This window comes from Camponotus vicinus, unplaced genomic scaffold (assembly GCF_025532165.1).
Source record: "Camponotus vicinus isolate PSW18456_S1 unplaced genomic scaffold, iyCamVici1.0 SCAF_13, whole genome shotgun sequence".
NCBI classification, from domain to species: domain Eukaryota; kingdom Metazoa; phylum Arthropoda; class Insecta; order Hymenoptera; family Formicidae; genus Camponotus; species Camponotus vicinus.
Genome location: NW_028141949.1, coordinates 14,338,736 through 14,356,932, shown reverse-complemented (window position 1 = coordinate 14,356,932; position 18,197 = coordinate 14,338,736). Strand labels below are relative to the sequence as shown.

Sequence of the window (18,197 nt, the reverse complement as noted above, 5' to 3'; positions counted from 1 at the left end):
ATATATTGTAAGATGCAATAAATAATTTTATTTGGATTTTAAAATCTTTTGTTCTGTTTTATCAAAAACTACTCAAAAACTATATATTAAGCCTATCAATTTAATATAATATTAATCAATTATTGATTTTATATATACATATATTTCTTATTTAATTGTTGCAAAATACACTGTATGTATCTTTTTAAATTTGTATAATGATTGAAAAATAAAAAATTGCAGAATAATATAACAAAAAGTATTTTCTTATTGATATTACATTTATCTACTAATTGAGGTAATAATTTAAATAACTGAGAATTCTAAAAAAGACAAAGATTTTATATATATGTATAAATCTTAGGTATATTATATATCTAGTATATTCTAATATATTTTAGTAGCTTTAAAAATTAAAAAAACCATTAAAAATCAGGTATATTATATATCTAGTATATTCTAATATATTTTAGTAACTTTAAAAATTAAAAAACAATCATAAAAAGCATTATATATAACATAAAAGTGTTATATTCTATTATATACAAAATGAATATATGCATGATATTCAACATATTGTATTAATTATAAAAATATATCATCTTTTAATTTAATCATAAACCTATTTGTGGACATAATATTTGTTTATTATATTATATTCTAGAAACAGACCCTATATAAATATCAAAAAATATTATACATTCCTTGTGTAATAAATACGAAAATAGTAAAAAAAAATGAAAAATGTAATTAAAAGAATGCTACAAATGTAATGATAAGTTGATAGTCTCTCGCTATAACCTTGTGACGAAGTATTTTAATAAGGACAGTTAACAAGATGCCTACACATGTATCAGATAAATGACACATTTTGTATGTATTTATGGGAGCTTTTTAGCAAGAAAACACAAGGAAAAATCTCACATAATTAGCTGTCAAATGGAGAATTTTTGAAATTTAAAAAATTTTTCTATTTGACAACCAATCATGCGACATTCTCTTTATGTGTTTTCTTCCAGAAAAGAATCCCATAACATTAATTCCCACATATTTATAATTGTTATGTATATATTCTTACTTGCAGAATAATGTAATTATTTTGCACAAAAGATTATCTATAATTTAACTTTTTAATATCCAATGTAATTATCATAAAATATGCTATAATAAATAAATAACCTATACATATAAAAAAATAAATGTAACACAGAAATAAAAAAAAAACTTTATTCTATGTATAAATATTCTCATAGAGTAGAGATTATTTGACATAGGTGAAAAATATTACAAGCACAAATGTCACATTCAAATAACACGTGTCACTTTTCCCCTGGAAAATGTAAATATGTACAAGAGCTTTTAAAAATTTTTACAAATCTAAAAAACTTAACAAAAAGGAAAACAACATACATAAAAATACCAATCTAGAAAATTTTACACAGAGGCATTCTCTCAAATATGTGTCTAAGTGTCCAAGAACATAGTAATACATTGAACATCCAGAGAAATCTCATTCTCCATATGAAACATATTTAAGAGAATGAGGAAAGCGATAATGAGAACGACGTATTTAAAGCTCTTGGAAGTGAAACATCTCGCAACAGGTCTCTGAAAATGACACAATTTAAAAATCAGCAATGCGCGTAGGGAAGCAAGCAAGGTCAACAAGACGTGCAAGGTGCTCGGTCAACTGTCGAAGGAACGTGTAAGCGACAGAGAGTGATTACAATGTAAAAATGTATGACGTGTGGTACGATTACCTTTCATTTAATCTATACTTGACGGCAGCGAGTAAACGCTAATAAGAAGTTTCAACAGGACGAGACGATCTGAGATGAGATGAGACGAGACGAAACGAGACGAGACGAGACGAGGTGAGGCGAGGCGAGACGAAACGAAACGAGACGAGACGGAACGAGAGGAGACGAGACGAGACGAGGCGAGACGACGCGACACCACGCACGAGACGAGGAGGGATCCTTCGCGAGAAAGAGCCAAGTGTCGTTGATTGCGCGCGCAAGGATCGCCTCGGTCGGGCAATAGGGCGTAAATATTGTATCACGTTGTCACAACAAAAGGACACTCGATGAACATGGCTGGTGACGGGCGACCATTCCGCCTTTCACGCACAGCATCCCATTCCGCGGGGCGTTCGATCGCGACGGTGGAAACCCGGAAGGAGGCGACTCCGAAGGATGCCCGAGATGCGCGAATCGCGAGGACAAGCGGCGCGCGAACGAGCCGTCACGCGAACGAACGGAGCGCGACTCCTTTTGCGAAATACGCATCGAATTCGAACTCGAGAATTGCGCTACTAACAAGTGACAGCCATCTTAGCGATGCATGGGACACTACCACGGTTTACAGGATGCCATTGCGGCGGATTCGCATCGCGCTCGACGTGTGACAGTTTGACAGCCAATGGGAAACGTCAGTTGTGACCGACATTTTTATCCCTAGGAAACGAGTTCCTTCATTGGATGTCGGGTATGGGACTCGATGTAAATTCTCTATTAATTTAATTTATTAATATTAATATTAATATATTAATTCTCTATTAATTTAATTTATTAATGTTAATATAAATATATATATATACTGATTACATGTCAAATATATAAAGAATTTTTAGAATTCTTCGAAAATTTCTCGCGCTAGCAGTCAATTTACATGGCCGAGAAAGCTTGTCGCACGATCAGCTGATTGGCTGCTATGGCAAGAAATTTTTGGAAACTTTAGAAATTCTCTATTCGATAGCCAATCAGTTCATTTGACGAAATGTAATCGTCAAGCGTAATTATAATTCAAAATAGACCGCAGTTGTCTTGATTGATCAAATTTCAATTAGTTTATATCACTTTTTGACAAATGCAGTGTTTTTCATCTAATATGATAAGATAAACATTTTAAAGAATTAGAATCCAGTAATAATATATTATTGTAATTCAGCAAAACAGGTTATTTCAAAATGTTTATATATATCTGTGATTTCAGATTTGTGGATATATTTTGCACGTAATCAAAACCACGAAATAAAAGTAGAAAAAATTTTAATTAAGGGAATAAACAAAATGTGTTGATATAGATACATGTTAAATATTCGCATGTAATGCTACATATATAATTAAAAACACAAATATATTCATCATTTCTGTCTCTTTCGAGCCATTCATGAAAGGATAAAAAAAATCATAAGGTAACGTAATGTCTAAATTAGGTCCGCCAACAAAATGATACCTGGATGGCTTTGAAACGTCATAGAAATTGACATGAGAAATAATGTCAATACGGAGGATTTCTGTGCAATTCTTTGGTATGCACTTTGGCCAACTAATATCCTCTTCCTTGCCAAACGTGATGCCAATGCCCAATATTTTGTAATTCATTAAAGTTTTTGGCTCTGGCAATTTTGAATAAAGGACATTCAGGTGCATAGATGTAAGTAATCCTGAACATAAGATTCGTTTCCCAATTGTATGTGCAGTGATGACACTTTGTGGTATCCTGTCAAACACGATTTGCAACCAGTCGGTTGTATCTTTCTTGATGACATTACCCATTTTAGAAACATAAGCGCGGTAACTTGCATTTAACAAAGAGTCCCTCAACAAAAGACTCATAGTCAGATTCTGTAATTCCTTGCAAGATAATGTGGTGAAGTTTTTTATTAACAATTTGGCAGAACATCTCAATTTAACATCTTCGCCGAATGCAATGATATGCCTATTGATTCGATCACATTCTCCATTTTTCCCAGCCAAGGGCAATGTGAAAAATCCATCAGTTTTGTTGAAGAAAATCTCGTTGCTTTTATTAGTATGAGAAATGCCAAAAATGATTGGCTTGCCCATTATGTATCCAGGATTTCCACTACGAGTAAAAACTCTTGTTTTATTCGCATCTATCCAATTGTATTGGACCTCAAAATATTGATAAAAAGCATGAGAAGCATTGCCTATATCGAAATATGCATCAATGTTACTGATACCAGCAGAACCATTATGAGCGATTACATATTTCAGACCCTTTACAATATTGGTACAAGTGGAGTTTGTACAAAAGCTTGATATTCTGGTTCTATTGCATGTGGAAAACGAGTTTCGACAATAATGAGTCCTCACTGGCAAACAAATATTATTTTTACATGCCTGAAAAACATAATTTTTAAAATTAACTCTACTAGTAAATGTATGAAATAATGAAAAAATAATACAACAAAGTCAAATTAAGAAAAGATTAAAAAATATACAATTTTCGACTGTAGGATTTATTATTGATTTTGTCACAAAAATTGTTTTCAAACTATTCTATTGTAATAAGAAAAAAATTTAAATTTCTTAATATATTATTATTAATATTTTTATATACAAATTTTTTCTCTTCATATTAAATTTGGTAAGAGGTAAATTTGATATTATATCTACTATATTATCAGATTGTGTTGCTATAATGCATTCATCAATTGCCTCAATTGATAGGAAGTTGAACAAATTTTATATCAATTTATAAATTTGATTTATATACTTTATATTTATTTAGATTTATATAAAATATATTCATTATATACATGTTTCAAAACAAATTTTATTAAAAATTACCTGTTTTCGAACAAATGTGTCGTTAAATGATGGTAAGGAATTAATAACTGTAAAATTACTGAATGTTGTGCTAAACAAATGTCGATTCATATTTGTCAAATCATTTTGTATGCACGCGCCTTTCCAATTTTCCAAATATCGTAAAGTCTTTTTAAACGAACATATTCCAGTGAATCCAGATTGTAAGAGATCTGAAATATATAATATATATGTCATTGATAAACATTACATAATTTATATTCTCGGTAAGCTAGGATCGCGCGCACGATTTCATATTATTTAAAAAATTTTTCATTAAAATAGCAGAAGTTAGATGTCTATATTGAGATAATTTCAGAATAAAGATATGAGATAAAACTGAAACGAGAACTCTTCAATTTTTGATTGACACTGCTTTTACCATTAAGTTATTCAAGCTTTCAAAAAAATTTTCGGATTAGAGAGCAGTATTTCTTAAAGTATAGATATAATATAGACTTGAAATGTCTATAATAATTCAAAAAATTTCAAATTGATTACAAACGTTTATAATTAAATACACATTGTTAACTGCATCTCTGATTTTGTCAAATCATAGCAAATGATGTGGTTAAAGCTTTTATTTCATCTAATTCTATCTTTTCCTCTCTTTATTATTTATAGAAAGACTATCTCACTATATTTTTATTATTTTACCTATTGGTTCAATAGATGTGTTATGTAATTTCCACAATATATCCCCATGTTGATAAGATTTAGACAAATTATATTTGGGCAATCCTGTACTATCTTCCATTTTCCATTTGTATTTTTTTTGTATCACTTTCCATAGATCTTTTTCACTGTTCAACATCTGAAATAAAAAATATTTAATAACAATAAATTAAAATGTAATATAATTTCATATGTATAATGTCAGAAAAAGTGTTAAAATGATATTTTGTGTCATCAGTGTACATATATCATGCAATTGGGAAAACTTTTTATATAATATAATTAGGTATAAAATATATAATCTTTCGTTTATAGTGTATTAACTTATAGTGTAGAAACTAAATTAAATTCACTTCAGAACTCTGGCTGCTTTTGCTTGATTACAATCATATTTAAATATGCACATTTCTCTAAATATGTGTAATTAAAAACGGAAATGCCAATAAAAATTATTCAAGAAAGAGTGTAATTTTTTTATTAAAAAGATTAATGAATAGAATTGTGCTTCCAAAAACGCATTCATTATTAACAAAAAATAAATAGCATGCAAAAGAGATCAAGATACAAGATCTAAAAGTTTTTTTATAAGAAACGTATGGTAGCAAGAAAGATAGATTAAAAAAAAAACTTTATTCTATTTATATGCAACAGATGCATTGTATGTAATTTACTTACCAAGTCATTGTCTGCGTTATATGTAGATGGAAGATTATCATATAAAATGCAAAATAAATTATTTCCAAGTTTTTCAAGAATAAATGCTGTGTTGTTTCGTTGTATAAAATTTCGATTGTAACAATATCGACTGTCATAAAGTTCTACGTGATAATTTTGACAGTGTGAAAAAGCAGACAAATGAAACTGATTGCAATCTATGTCGCAGCAGCAATTGATATCACAGGAAGATTTCTGTACAAATTAAAAATGGAAGATTGCATATGTAAGATAATAGAATTATAATAAAAATGTAATAGAATTATAATAGCCATAAATATTATTCAATGTTTTTTCACAAAAGACATTAATATTTCACTATTGAATAATATGTGAAAAATATCATACAATGTTATATTATTCAAATATATATTAAAATATTTCTTTCATTTTTACACATACACACATAATTTAATACTTTATATCAAAATCAAATATTTATATATGCGTACAATTAAATTACACTCGCATATTTCTTTCTTTTCGAGTATGAGAACTTTATCATTATCTGGATGTACAGCTGGTGAGGCTATTGTTGAATCTAATTCTTGTTCCGTTACGTTAGAATTTATTCTTGAAGATGTTGTCTCTATGGGAATGGTAGTAGTGAATGAAGTATTCTCTTCTATATCATTTGTGGAATCTTCTAAAGAAGATGGATCATTAACTGTAGGCTTTTGTGTATAAATAGTCGAGTCTGTTGATTCGCTGCAATCTGTATCATTTATACAGATTAATGTATCTTCAATTTTTGTTACATATACCAGATTTGTACATATTAGAAATATCACTAGTGAAGAGAACATTTTGCTGTTTGACATATACTGATATTGTTCAAATATATTATCGCAAAATATTTATTTTAAATTAAATATTTTTTTCTATATGAAATATTACTTTTTGCAATTTTCTATTATATCTAGAATTCTGCCTTTCATAATTAAAAATCAACTGCTTATAATATTTGTATTTGTCTTCACAATTGGCATCCAAATTTATCAAAATTTCTTGCTAGAATGTGCAAATCAACAATTACTGTTCCCACACTTTGCGTAAATATTTCAAACCTATCTAATGTATTAATTAAAACACTTGGTGATTTCAATTGTAAACTTCGTCCCAAGAATTTGTCATACAGTCTATCTTTCCAAGTACCTGTACAAAATTATTGTCAAGAGAATGATAATAATAAATTTTATTATGCAAAACTTAAAAGTTTTATGTGCTTAAAATTGTGCATACCAATAGGTTTCCATGTATGGCATTCTAATATATGCAAACCAGGAGATAATGGAATATTGTGTACTCCATACGAAAGAAACAGTATCCTTCCATAATTATCTCTACAAAAAACTTGCAATAATAATTTTGGAGAATTTTGTAAAGTCTGAGTTGTATAATGCAAGTCTATAGGATGATCCCAGACTGAATTATTAGTGTAAATATCGCAACTTTCTTGTGTTTGTCCTTCTTCTTGTCCTGATACAATTTTCCAACCATTACCTAAGAGACAACAATAAAAATGTTTCTTTATATATCTAATAAATATTTATTCTATTACTTGTAAAAATCATGAATCTGTTCATCTTACCAACACAAAAATTCCATTTGCAGAGTAGATGTGATTGTTTAAAATTTTTTGCGGATGAAATATGTCCAATTATATGCAATTCGGCCATGCCATAAAATCATACTGTTGTGACTTATAAAATATACAAAGAAATATGCTAATTATTTATAATGAGTCTACCCACTAAGATTTTGATGAAAGAATATTGGATCTGCGGATTTTATACGAAAAAAAGGTGAGATTGCTTTGAATTTTTATTTTCTAAAGTATCGCCTGTACAGTGAAAAGAAACAAGTCTTAAAAAACAAATTTTTTTATACAAAATTTGTCAAAATGCTCATCTATGATAAAAAATAAATATAAATATTAAAACAATTATAAATTAAAGATAATATTTAATTCCATTCACAATAATGTGCCTATATATATAAAATATTTTTGTAAAGTGGCGTAATTTTCTAAATATATATTATGTATGTTTTGAAAAAGTACACAAAATATTCAATCAATTAATTAATCCATTCTTAATATCGTGCACATCAACTTCGAAAAAATCGTTTTAAGAAAAATAATTTGAAAATTGTATACAATTTAATGTTTTTAGTTTTCTTTGTTATAATATATAAAAATTTTTGATAATCTTAGATTACTAATAAATATGTATACATATAAATATATATATGAAAATTTATAGAGGTTTAATGTATATATATTTTCTTGAAAAAATAAGAGGAAAAATCGCGTATTTTCGAGTATTTTAGAATAATATAATAACAATATGAAATAACTATTTTATGAAAACAAAAGATTTACAAATGTATATTTATTAGAACTCTTTTGTTAGCGTTTCTAAATTTAGAATATGTGCGTATGTAAATTTTGTAAACACCATTTTAGAAATACTCTATGTAAAATATAAAAAAATTATTGAGCTTTAATGAAAAAGATAACAATATACCTCTTTTACCACGTAATTTAAGATTCCTATGCATATTTTTATATATAAAATTAATTACTGAATCATATACATATTAAATTTTCAATATTCACTATACAGTATTCAGTGGTATTATATACATATATTCAAAAACAATTAATTTGTATAATATAAAATATAGAATGTTAAATAAAATATCTGTGCATAAAAGTATTCTTACCAATTTTTCCAATTCCCTTCACTGCGAAAATGATCGAAGTTGTTGCCTTTATAATATATTGTTTTAAACTTTTAAAATCTTTGTTAAAATTGCTAAATCATATTCACACATAGCAAAGGTATCTTTATCGATTTTTATTTTTGATTGTAACTCAATCTCTAGTGAAGATGTATTTCTTTTTTTTTAAGTTGACATAAAATTAATGAATAATGTAAAAAAATAACTTGGAAGATGACTAACATTAAGATTTTATATTTTTTTTGTATATATGCAATATATATATATATATATATATATATATATATATATATATATATATATTTATATTATATTTTAATATATATTTATATATTAAATACTATTTATATTGTTTTTATGCAAAATATACTGGATACAAATCTTCGAAAATTCTGTAATTAAGTGAGATCTTTTTGTAAATAAGATGATTGAATCCTTTTACTTCACGACCGAGGATCATCACTGACCGATGCACACTATTGTTGACAGACGTGTCGTTATGACAACGAGCTAATGACAATAGGCTCGTTCGTTTTGCTTGCACGTTCTATATTCAGATTCTCGATTGGACAAACACTTTCGACGTTAAGAACAGGTTTTTTTTTTTTCTTCCCGGGACCTTTACAGCAGAAAACACACAGATATAAATGTCACATGACTGGCTGTCAAATAGAAACATGTTCGGAATAAAAAAAAATTTATTTAATAGTCAATTGCGTGACTCTTACTAATCTTTAAGTTTCTGTACAAGTCTACGCTTGAAATTCATTTAATTAAATTCACGTGTGATATAATATTAAACTTAAAAAAATTTAAATTCGATAACCGAGAATCTCGTATATACATATACAAGTATAATAAGACAAAATTCACATGCGATGAATATACATTGAATACTCGGTGAATTATAATTGTAATATAAATCGGAGAAAAGGGGATGAGACTCGAAATATTCATATTTATAAATTTATACGAAACTAGAGAATCTGATATGAAACATGCTTTACATGCATTACAAAAGAAGTTTAGAAATGGAACATCTGTGGAATCTGACATTTGTGTATATCACATGATCTAATACATCCAAGATTTTTAAATAGAAATTGTGGGATATACATAAAGGGAGTCATCAAAATGTGTTATCAAATCTCTTGGTTAATTCCATTTAATTATATTTTACTCCAAAACTATGTCATGAAGAGCGCAGTATGCGTTATTTTATTTTATTTTCTGAAAAAAAATACACACTGACTTAAATGGCAAACATGTCATCATTAGCTTTCGCCCGCACAATTCTTGTTTTTCTCGTTTCTGTTACTACTTAATTGTAATTTTTGTGTTTCTTTCGCTTCTCTCTCTCTTTCTTCCCTCTTCCATTCACACGGCCATTCATTCAACATTGCTACTTCTCTTTCTTCAATCAGATCATTCAACTGTTATATGCTTAAAGTTTAGTTAATGATATTCATTAACTAAATCGTTTTTAGTTAATGATTGTTAAGATTATTGTAGGATTATTAATTAGTAATCATTAGAATATAATATAATTGATGTACACATGTATCGTTGCGTGTCTATAATGGAGAATGTATGAATACCTGGATCCTTGGATTCGAACATTTACAGATGGAGAGAAGTCATGGATTTTTTTGAAGATTCATTTGCATTTCTTTAATTTCCGTAAACTCTCCCCGTAAAATTCTCGCCCCCTAAAATTCATAGGTACAAATATCCGTATGTCTCGCGCGAACTTTATTAGGTCCATGAATTTCTAGGTCCTTGGATGAAAAGTACTCGACTCTTTTTTTAAATAACTAGAGTCTCGAATCCTTGGATCCTTGTATTCTTAGATTCTTGGATCCGCGAATCCTATGATTTTTTTTTTCTTTCACAGTTCAAATAATTTTTGCATTCCATCCTCTTTTTACATCCTCTATATTTCCATTCCGATTGGAAGTATGTGTATGTACATTATTCATAATTCATACTCATTTTTAACCGCTCAAACATGACGAAATATCCGCCGCACGTTTTTTTCTGACGCATTCATTTTACAACTCTATACGCTCGTGCACGTACATGAGGTGTGTGTATGTGTGTATGTGTGCGTATGCACGCGCGTATAAGAATATCTCACGTACACATGTCATTTTTCGCATATATATATATATATATATATATATATATATATATATATATATATATAAAATGTATATAATATATATACATATGTGTATGTATGTATGTGGTATATGTGTGTACATATTATGTATACATATATGCATGTATAAAACGTTCCAAATAGAAATAATATTTGCCGATTAAATAATTCGGGCAAAAATTTCGTTACTTTTTTTCTTTCTTTCTTAAAAACGTACAACAATAATTCAGTCTAATACGTTCCAAAGCACCAATTTATAATTAGTCGACCGTAAATTCATACATTATTTTTTTTTTAATCTCGCCACATATCTCGAGAAGCATATCAATAAATTTTCCTTTCGTTTACTTTTTCACTAAAGGGACTAAAATCGAATTGCACCTAATGAACTCATGCAAAAGTCTATGAAGAGTTTTTTTTTCCCCCTTTCAATCGCTCCTCTGTGTGATTAAATTTTCCGCACGTAAATACAAACGCACTTCTCCGAGTGTAATGAAAGAATGCATCAAAGGTTTATGAGATATCGTGGATTTTCCGCAGCAGGAATTTATCAAGAATGTGTACAGCATCAGGCGTTTCCAGTATCACCGATACATACGGGGGATATAGAGAAAGATTTAGTATCAAGAAATTACAATGTTAAGGAGATCTAAAGAAATAAGAGTCAACGATACCAAAAGATCTGTGCGCATATGTATATATCGTTTTTTTTTTCATGCCAATGTGCGTGCGATTGTATCATTGTGTTCCCCCTGTAAGTATAAACGTGAATGTTTTATATGAAAATACTAGTATAGCAGTAATAGAATGATAATATAGTAGAGTAATAGCGATAGAGTATCTCAATAATAATAATAATAATAATAATAATAATAATAATAATAATAATAATAATATAATAATAATAATAATAATAATAATAATAATAATAATATAATAATAATAATAATAATAATAATAATAATAATAATAATAATAATAATAATAATAATAATAATAATAATGTAGCAGTATCCGCGCGCATTTGCGATAAAGTCTAATATTAGTTATAGTAACAGCAGTAGTTGTCGTAGTTAATAATAATAATAGTAAGAGAGTTCCATGCAAGCAACAAATGACGTTTGCAAGGCTGACACCGAACTTCGTTTTTATGATAATTCTTGGAAGCTAGCCGATAATTTGCGACACAGACACACTTGCCAAGTGCAAAGACTTTTGTTTTTTTTTTTTAGTGCGAAGAAAGCGATCGAAGTTTCTCATGGATCTCAAATTTCTCGGGTTTCTATATCTTGGATATTAGATATATTTTAGATCCTAATCGCAAATCGAAGAAATTGCGACAACATACCAAGTATCATCAATTAAATTAAATTAAATTAAACCGTCGTTAAATTTTGCGTCATCATTTTTCTAGAATGTAATATAAAATAAATTTCTTCTATCGCGAAGTGCTGTATCACTTTTACTCGAAGTGTCTTAGCATGTTGTTACGTCAAGATCTTCGATCGCGTACAATTTTTCCGACAGACAAGATGAACAGACACAGAGATACGACGCCCGTAAAAATGTTTAGTGCACTTAACTGATTACGAATGTGAGCGCATATTTGTGTATATACATGTACGAATACATCCACATATCAAATATATATATATATACACACACATACATATACATACATACATATATATATACATACGCGTGCGTATGTGTGTATATATATATATACGGACGTATTACAGTTTTTAAAAAAACACAGAAACTCGATTCTACACTTGGCAGTATTCTGAACAATCGCCCAATAGGCGTTTAATTGTTTCACTTTATCGCGCTTTGTTTTTGTCTCACATGCGGTTTCTTAAATCTCGAAAAAGATGACATCTCAACAAGACGAGAATGACATAGACGGTAAACGTCCTTGGCAGTGATCGTAGAATTGCGTGTTCATTTCTGTCGTTTCTTATGCCTTTTTCGATCGCTTTATTAAATGTGTTTCGTGTCACGCGATTTTTAACAATCTTTTTCTTGCAACTAAGCAGCATGTAATATTATAAGCATTGTTAAGTTCGAGGAAAGTAAAGCGAGATTAGCTAGAACGCGTTTTATGTAATACAACTTGTCGTATAACTTGGATTCCTATATCCTTGGATTATTAACATTCTTTAAGTTTATACATTTGATAGTTAAGTTATGAAATCAGTTTATTGAATCCTGGGATATATTAATTTTTTTTTTTTCAAGTTATTTTTCAAGATTTCTTAGATTTGAAAATCTTTTACTTAATTTAACTATAATTTTTGTGAGATCCTTGAAATATATCAATTCTTTCGATTCTTGAATTCTTGTATCTGCTAGGTTCTCTCTTAAAATCGAAAATTATTTTCTATATATTTATTTTAAAATAATAAAATAAGAGAAATAATTATTTAAAATTCTCGTTTCATCACATTATACAATTATTTGTTATTAAAAAAATATTTAACGTCAAGTAGAATGGACTAGATAATAGAAAAATTTTGACTCGAGTTTTATTTTTTCTCTATCCGTTCTAATGAAATAATTTTGTTTATATATGTATATATATGTATATATATGTATATATTTATATATATGTGTATATTTGTGTGTGTGTGAAATATGTATTACATGAATATACATATATATACGTGTCTATTTTGCGAACTTAACTAGTAAGACGTACTATAAAATAAAATTATATATAAATAGTTGATAATATACGTGTGTATATGTGTGTTTATGTACGACTAAGTATTTTATAATATCAAGAATCTCTCTACAAAATTTTCAGCCGTGAAAAATAAGAATCGAAAGGACTAAAAAATTAAACTTGCGAATTCAAGGATTTAATTATTCAAGAGATTAAGAATCCGAGAATCTTGGAATCCAAGAATCTAAGAATTTGAGCATGTCGAGGATTCAAACTCTTAAGAATAAAGAGAGTCTTAAAAATCTAAAGATCCAAGAATCCAAGAATTCTTTGTCATTGTCTGTATTCATCTTTTAATTCTAATCATTAGAGATTAAGTGTTATTATATTCTGTTATGATTTCTGCAAACTATAAGAACTTTTTTCACAATTCTTACTTAACTCTCATCTTACAATCCTCGCGTTTTATAATTAATTTTTCAAAATGTTCTATCAACTATAGCCATTCTTAATAATTTACTTTCGCAGTCTATTCTTTATGTCTCCCACCTATCTTGCCTTTTACCTTTCACTCACTCATTCTCTCTCTCTCTCTTTCTTTTTTCTATCTTCATCGTTATAACAACAATGCGCCAAACTCGTGTGATTTCACTTACAATTTTTATAGCAAGTGTTTTTTTTCTTTCTCATTAAAAGATTAAGACGGACGGTTAATTTTCACGTATTTTTCTTTATTTTCTGTTTGTGGTGAGCCGATATCCGCTGCTGAAGGCACAAGGCTTTGCACTAGAACTCGGTCACCTAGCTCATTCATCTACGACCTACTACCAAACTAGCCTCGCGTTCTTATAGAAATAAGATTTATGGAAGATTTAAATCTCAAGCGGGAGCACATATAACATATTGATTAATTAATATTTGGATAAAAATATTTTAATAAAATTTGATAAAACTATTAAAAAATCTCTTAAAGATTATTTTTTTGAAATTATATATCTTCTATTATATATCACTATGTGTTTCAATTTTTATATTATGGAATCTATCTAAAATAGATTTATTTTTTAGAACAATAATAATAAATATAACGTGGAACAATTTAATGATAATAATAAGTAAGTACTTTAGGAGTGCCTGATTATTATCTTAAAAGTGCAGCCGCTCGAGAATTAATTCAAGTCAACGAATTGCATCACTTTTGTTTTACTGTATTTCTTATTTTATTGTATTTTATTGTATTTCTAAATAATCGATCGCCATGTCGGTTTTTCTCGCTCGATTGCTTTCGTTATTTCCATCAATTTGGAATGAAAGGTGATCGATTTGTCCAAGCGTATCATGTATCATTCGTCATTTCTTAACTATCTTATAAAATTTAATCTTCGATTGTTTATAACGAATGGAGGAAGCCGACTTTAAATTTCGATTTATTCGATCGAAAATTGTAGCGCAAATAAATAATAAATAATATTCAAAACAATTCTGGAATTTTTAATTCTTTGAATTCGTCGATTCTCAGATTCTTAATTTCTTTTAACTTGTTTTTTTTTCCAGATAATGACATGCAAAATAGATAATCACATACGCGCGCGCATACACACACATATACACCATATACACATACACGCACGTGTACACAAAACGTAAGAGATGCGGTAAACTGTATATTACATCATTCGCTGTACAATTTTCGACTTAATAAACGAATTCAAAATTGGTTTGCTCTACTTACTTAAAATATATATATATTTATATCTTTTCCTTAATAAAAAAAATATTATGTATTCCCATATTTCTGTTTGAGAATCAACGGAGTGTATCTTATATCAGTTACCCCATGAAAAAGACATCAGTATTCTTCATGAATATCATTATATTTCCTCGCATATCTTTGTGTAGGACGTCCCACATATATACATATATTTCTTTTTTATATATTTTAAAAACATATTTTTTGTTAAAATTTTAGCATGAATGGTGTGTGTGTATGTAATGTAATGTATGTATGTGTGTGTATGTAATGTATGTATGTATGTGTGTGTGTATGTAATGTATGTATGTGTAAAAGAAACCAAATATTAATTCACGACATATTCTTCTGCATTACTTCTTTTACGAACATTGTACTTTCGTAAAAAAGTAACACATATCAGTTTCTGTTTTATAACATTTAAACATGTTATATTCCGTAAAAAATATATATTTTGCGAAAATAATTTCATTTTTCTAGCCATTTTCTCTCTTTTTTTGAGGGACGTCCTGAACATTTTTATGATCTGTATTAGTAAAAATATTAATATATAGAATTCCAAGACGCGTTATCCTGCTGCGGTGTAGATCCTTTTCAACCTTTGACTCTCTAATTTTCTGGCCTTTGTTCTAGTCTCTCTTTCTCTCTCTCTCTCTCTCTCTTTCTTTCTTGCCTTTTCTTTCTTTCTTTTACATGCGCGCACACATGCATGCTCCTCGCACTCTCTCCCTCTCTCTATATGAACAATGTATATGCTAGCAAGATATATTATGCTGTATGTGTATGCGTGATATAGACTCTATGGTATTGTTATGTATCGTTTCTTTCTTTAACTTTGCGCTCCATTTGTGCGACGCTGCTCAACAGCGAACACTTTACAGGTTTTATTCATCTTTCGCTTTTTCTACGGTCAAAACTTGGGAGAATGTTGTGTTATTGTTGACTAAAGATTTTAATTCTCGAACTTTTTTTGCGAGCGGTATCGCCGATTAACTTAAATAATTATTCTTCGCCATTATCACGATTCTTCTATTCTCACCCTGTTACTATATCCTTCTATTCTTTCCCTCCTTTATATTAACCGCACTTGTCATTATTCATTTTCTCGTGAATGACAAATGTGATTCATTCGATATATCAATATCTTATATCATATAATACATTACATTTACATATCGATTGTATGTAAGGATGTATCCAGGTAGGAGACATAGCGATAAAATGTAAATTGCAGGTAGCTTTCTTTATATATCTTCATTCTCTGTACTGTTTTCTCTATGTATCACAGCCTGGGCCGCGCCACTGCCTTTCTCTCACAACAGTATATAATTCTTTGCTTTTGTTTATGCTTCCTCTCCCGCTCCTGTTCGAAATGCACATATTTCCGCATGTAATTTCCAATATGCAGGGCGTTTTCTTTTTTTCAAGCCGACCCTACGTAGCTCGCGTGGATTTATTTATGCGAATAACAGATTATGTGATTTCGCGAGCAAAAAAAAAATACCGGTACGATTGGCTCGTTTTTTAACTGAGCGAACTCGATTTAAATAAAATCTTTGATAGAATATGAATACTACGAAGGTTATATGTAGATGGCTAGATATTTTTCTCCAAAGATCAGTTCCTATAAATCATACTGATTTGATACCACGTTTATTTGATGTTATGGATCTTTGGTAGCATAAAGCCTCAATTCTTTGAATCTTCCATTTCTTACTACTATATGGATCATCTCTTTTATCACAGGTATTTTTTTCTATTTTTTTTTCTTTTTTTTAATCGTGTATATTCTCATTAATAATATGTTGCTCTTAAATGAACTCATCATTTCCATAAATCTTTAACGCTTTTCTCTCTCTTCTTTACACAGTTTCACATCCGTATATCTGTAAAGTACTGTTTGCACGTGAACCACACGCGAGTGATGCAGGGCCGGCTTATTTATGCTTATCCTTACAAACCATATAAAGATCGATCAGTCCAGGATGATACCTAGAGGTGGTCGATCAGCGAGAAAGAACAAATGATCGTAATGAATCTAGAACAGCGTCTGATACAATATGTTGACTTGCGACGGTGAGGCAGTGGCATAGTGGTGCACTAGTACAAGAGTCGCGCAGGCCGTTTTCCACGTCCATGCGTCCATCGACGCCGTTGCTGCTGCTGCTGCTGCTGCCGCCGCTGCTGCTGCTATTACGACGTCAAAAAATTTGTTCAGCCGACCGGCGCAATCGCCGTTAATCGGCGACTGGGAAACTAGGGCATCACGTCCCAGATTTCGGCGAGGAAAACTGGCAGCTTCTTGTTCTTAAATTTCAAGTTCAAGCACATCTCACTGTTTTGATTGCCAAGGGTTCTAAGTTCGGTTAAAACTGACAGGAGCTTAGCGAAGATCGTACCAGACTTCGGCCGACGACGATTATCCACGTACGCTTTTAATGTCTTCAAATAAATTTCTTGAAGCTTTTCCACCTTTTTGCATTCCACTAAATTGGGTCGTTCTGCAAAACAATAATTATTATTGAATTTAAATTATGTGAAATGATAGAAATAATGGAATTGACATTCAAATTATATTATTATTACATATGTATTTTATTGATAGAAGACATGAGATGATCTCATTAATGTTTTGAAAACATCTTGCATTCTCATAAATTAAACAAACAGATTTCGCAATATAAATTAAATAGGCGTAAATATATAATCACATATATATAATCACATATGTACCAATGATATTGTAATTAAAATATTTCAATTCTTAGTCGGATTCTTTTCAATCAAAAAATAAATATTAATTATATATGTATAAACATAAATATAGATTTATTTAAACGATTGAATATCCGATTCTAATTTACAGTATCCATAAATGACTTCAGGAAT

General features: G+C 29.3%; 4 protein-coding genes and 1 long non-coding RNA gene across 29 annotated transcripts in view; 1 reads left to right on the top strand and 4 right to left on the bottom strand.

Moving 5' to 3' along the window:
* Rhogef2 (Rho guanine nucleotide exchange factor 2) overlaps window positions 1–2,339 on the bottom strand; it is a 37,876-nt gene extending 35,537 nt beyond the window's left edge. For 3 of the 4 annotated variants that reach the window (XR_014436374.1, XM_083086719.1, XM_083086720.1), the window contains exon 1: window positions 1,740–2,339. The gene's annotated coding sequence lies outside the window, so the exon portion shown is untranslated. The remainder of the gene's footprint in view (window positions 1–1,739) is intronic. The other variant, XM_083086721.1, reaches the window with a different exon arrangement.
* Window positions 1,901–8,629, top strand: LOC145964235 (uncharacterized). Of its 9 annotated transcripts, none has more exons than XR_014436383.1 (5): window positions 1,901–2,466; window positions 2,974–3,085; window positions 3,197–3,417; window positions 5,972–6,210; window positions 7,233–8,629. It is a non-coding gene; the product is annotated as an uncharacterized LOC145964235 (long non-coding RNA). The 9 variants fall into 9 exon arrangements; XR_014436379.1 differs by lacking the exon at window positions 1,901–2,466 and adding an exon at window positions 2,646–2,903; XR_014436377.1 differs by lacking the exons at window positions 1,901–2,466; window positions 2,974–3,085 and adding an exon at window positions 2,646–2,936 and having other exon boundaries at window positions 7,233–7,422; window positions 7,599–8,625.
* Window positions 2,961–6,873, bottom strand: LOC145964232 (tectonic-1-like). Its single transcript, XM_083086723.1, has 5 exons — window positions 6,437–6,873; window positions 5,946–6,179; window positions 5,253–5,409; window positions 4,578–4,768; window positions 2,961–4,127 (listed from the first exon to the last, which is right to left on the bottom strand). Exons 1-5 carry the CDS (start codon window positions 6,803–6,805, stop codon window positions 3,072–3,074), a joined length of 2,007 nt encoding a protein of 668 aa, XP_082942849.1. The 5' UTR covers window positions 6,806–6,873; the 3' UTR covers window positions 2,961–3,071.
* On the bottom strand, window positions 6,613–9,453 carry LOC145964234 (B9 domain-containing protein 2-like). 10 transcript variants are annotated; one of them, XM_083086731.1, is made up of 6 exons: window positions 9,071–9,442; window positions 8,712–8,732; window positions 7,576–7,686; window positions 7,227–7,487; window positions 6,882–7,139; window positions 6,613–6,699 (listed from the first exon to the last, which is right to left on the bottom strand). In XM_083086731.1, the coding sequence occupies exons 3-5, from the start codon at window positions 7,661–7,663 to the stop codon at window positions 6,961–6,963; spliced, it is 528 nt and encodes a 175-aa protein (XP_082942857.1). In that variant the 5' UTR covers window positions 7,664–7,686; window positions 8,712–8,732; window positions 9,071–9,442; the 3' UTR covers window positions 6,613–6,699; window positions 6,882–6,960. The 10 variants fall into 10 exon arrangements, with proteins under 10 accessions (XP_082942857.1, XP_082942861.1, XP_082942859.1 ...); XM_083086735.1 differs by having other exon boundaries at window positions 9,172–9,442; XM_083086733.1 differs by having other exon boundaries at window positions 8,712–8,803; window positions 9,172–9,441.
* A 464-nt stretch (window positions 9,454–9,917) lies between these two features.
* Ecr (ecdysone receptor) overlaps window positions 9,918–18,197 on the bottom strand; it is a 56,852-nt gene continuing 48,572 nt past the window's right edge. For all 5 annotated transcript variants that reach the window (XM_083086726.1, XM_083086725.1, XM_083086724.1 and 2 more), the window contains one exon: window positions 9,918–17,809. In XM_083086726.1, the coding sequence (XP_082942852.1) occupies window positions 17,565–17,809 (245 nt within the window). In that variant the 3' untranslated portion in view covers window positions 9,918–17,564. The remainder of the gene's footprint in view (window positions 17,810–18,197) is intronic.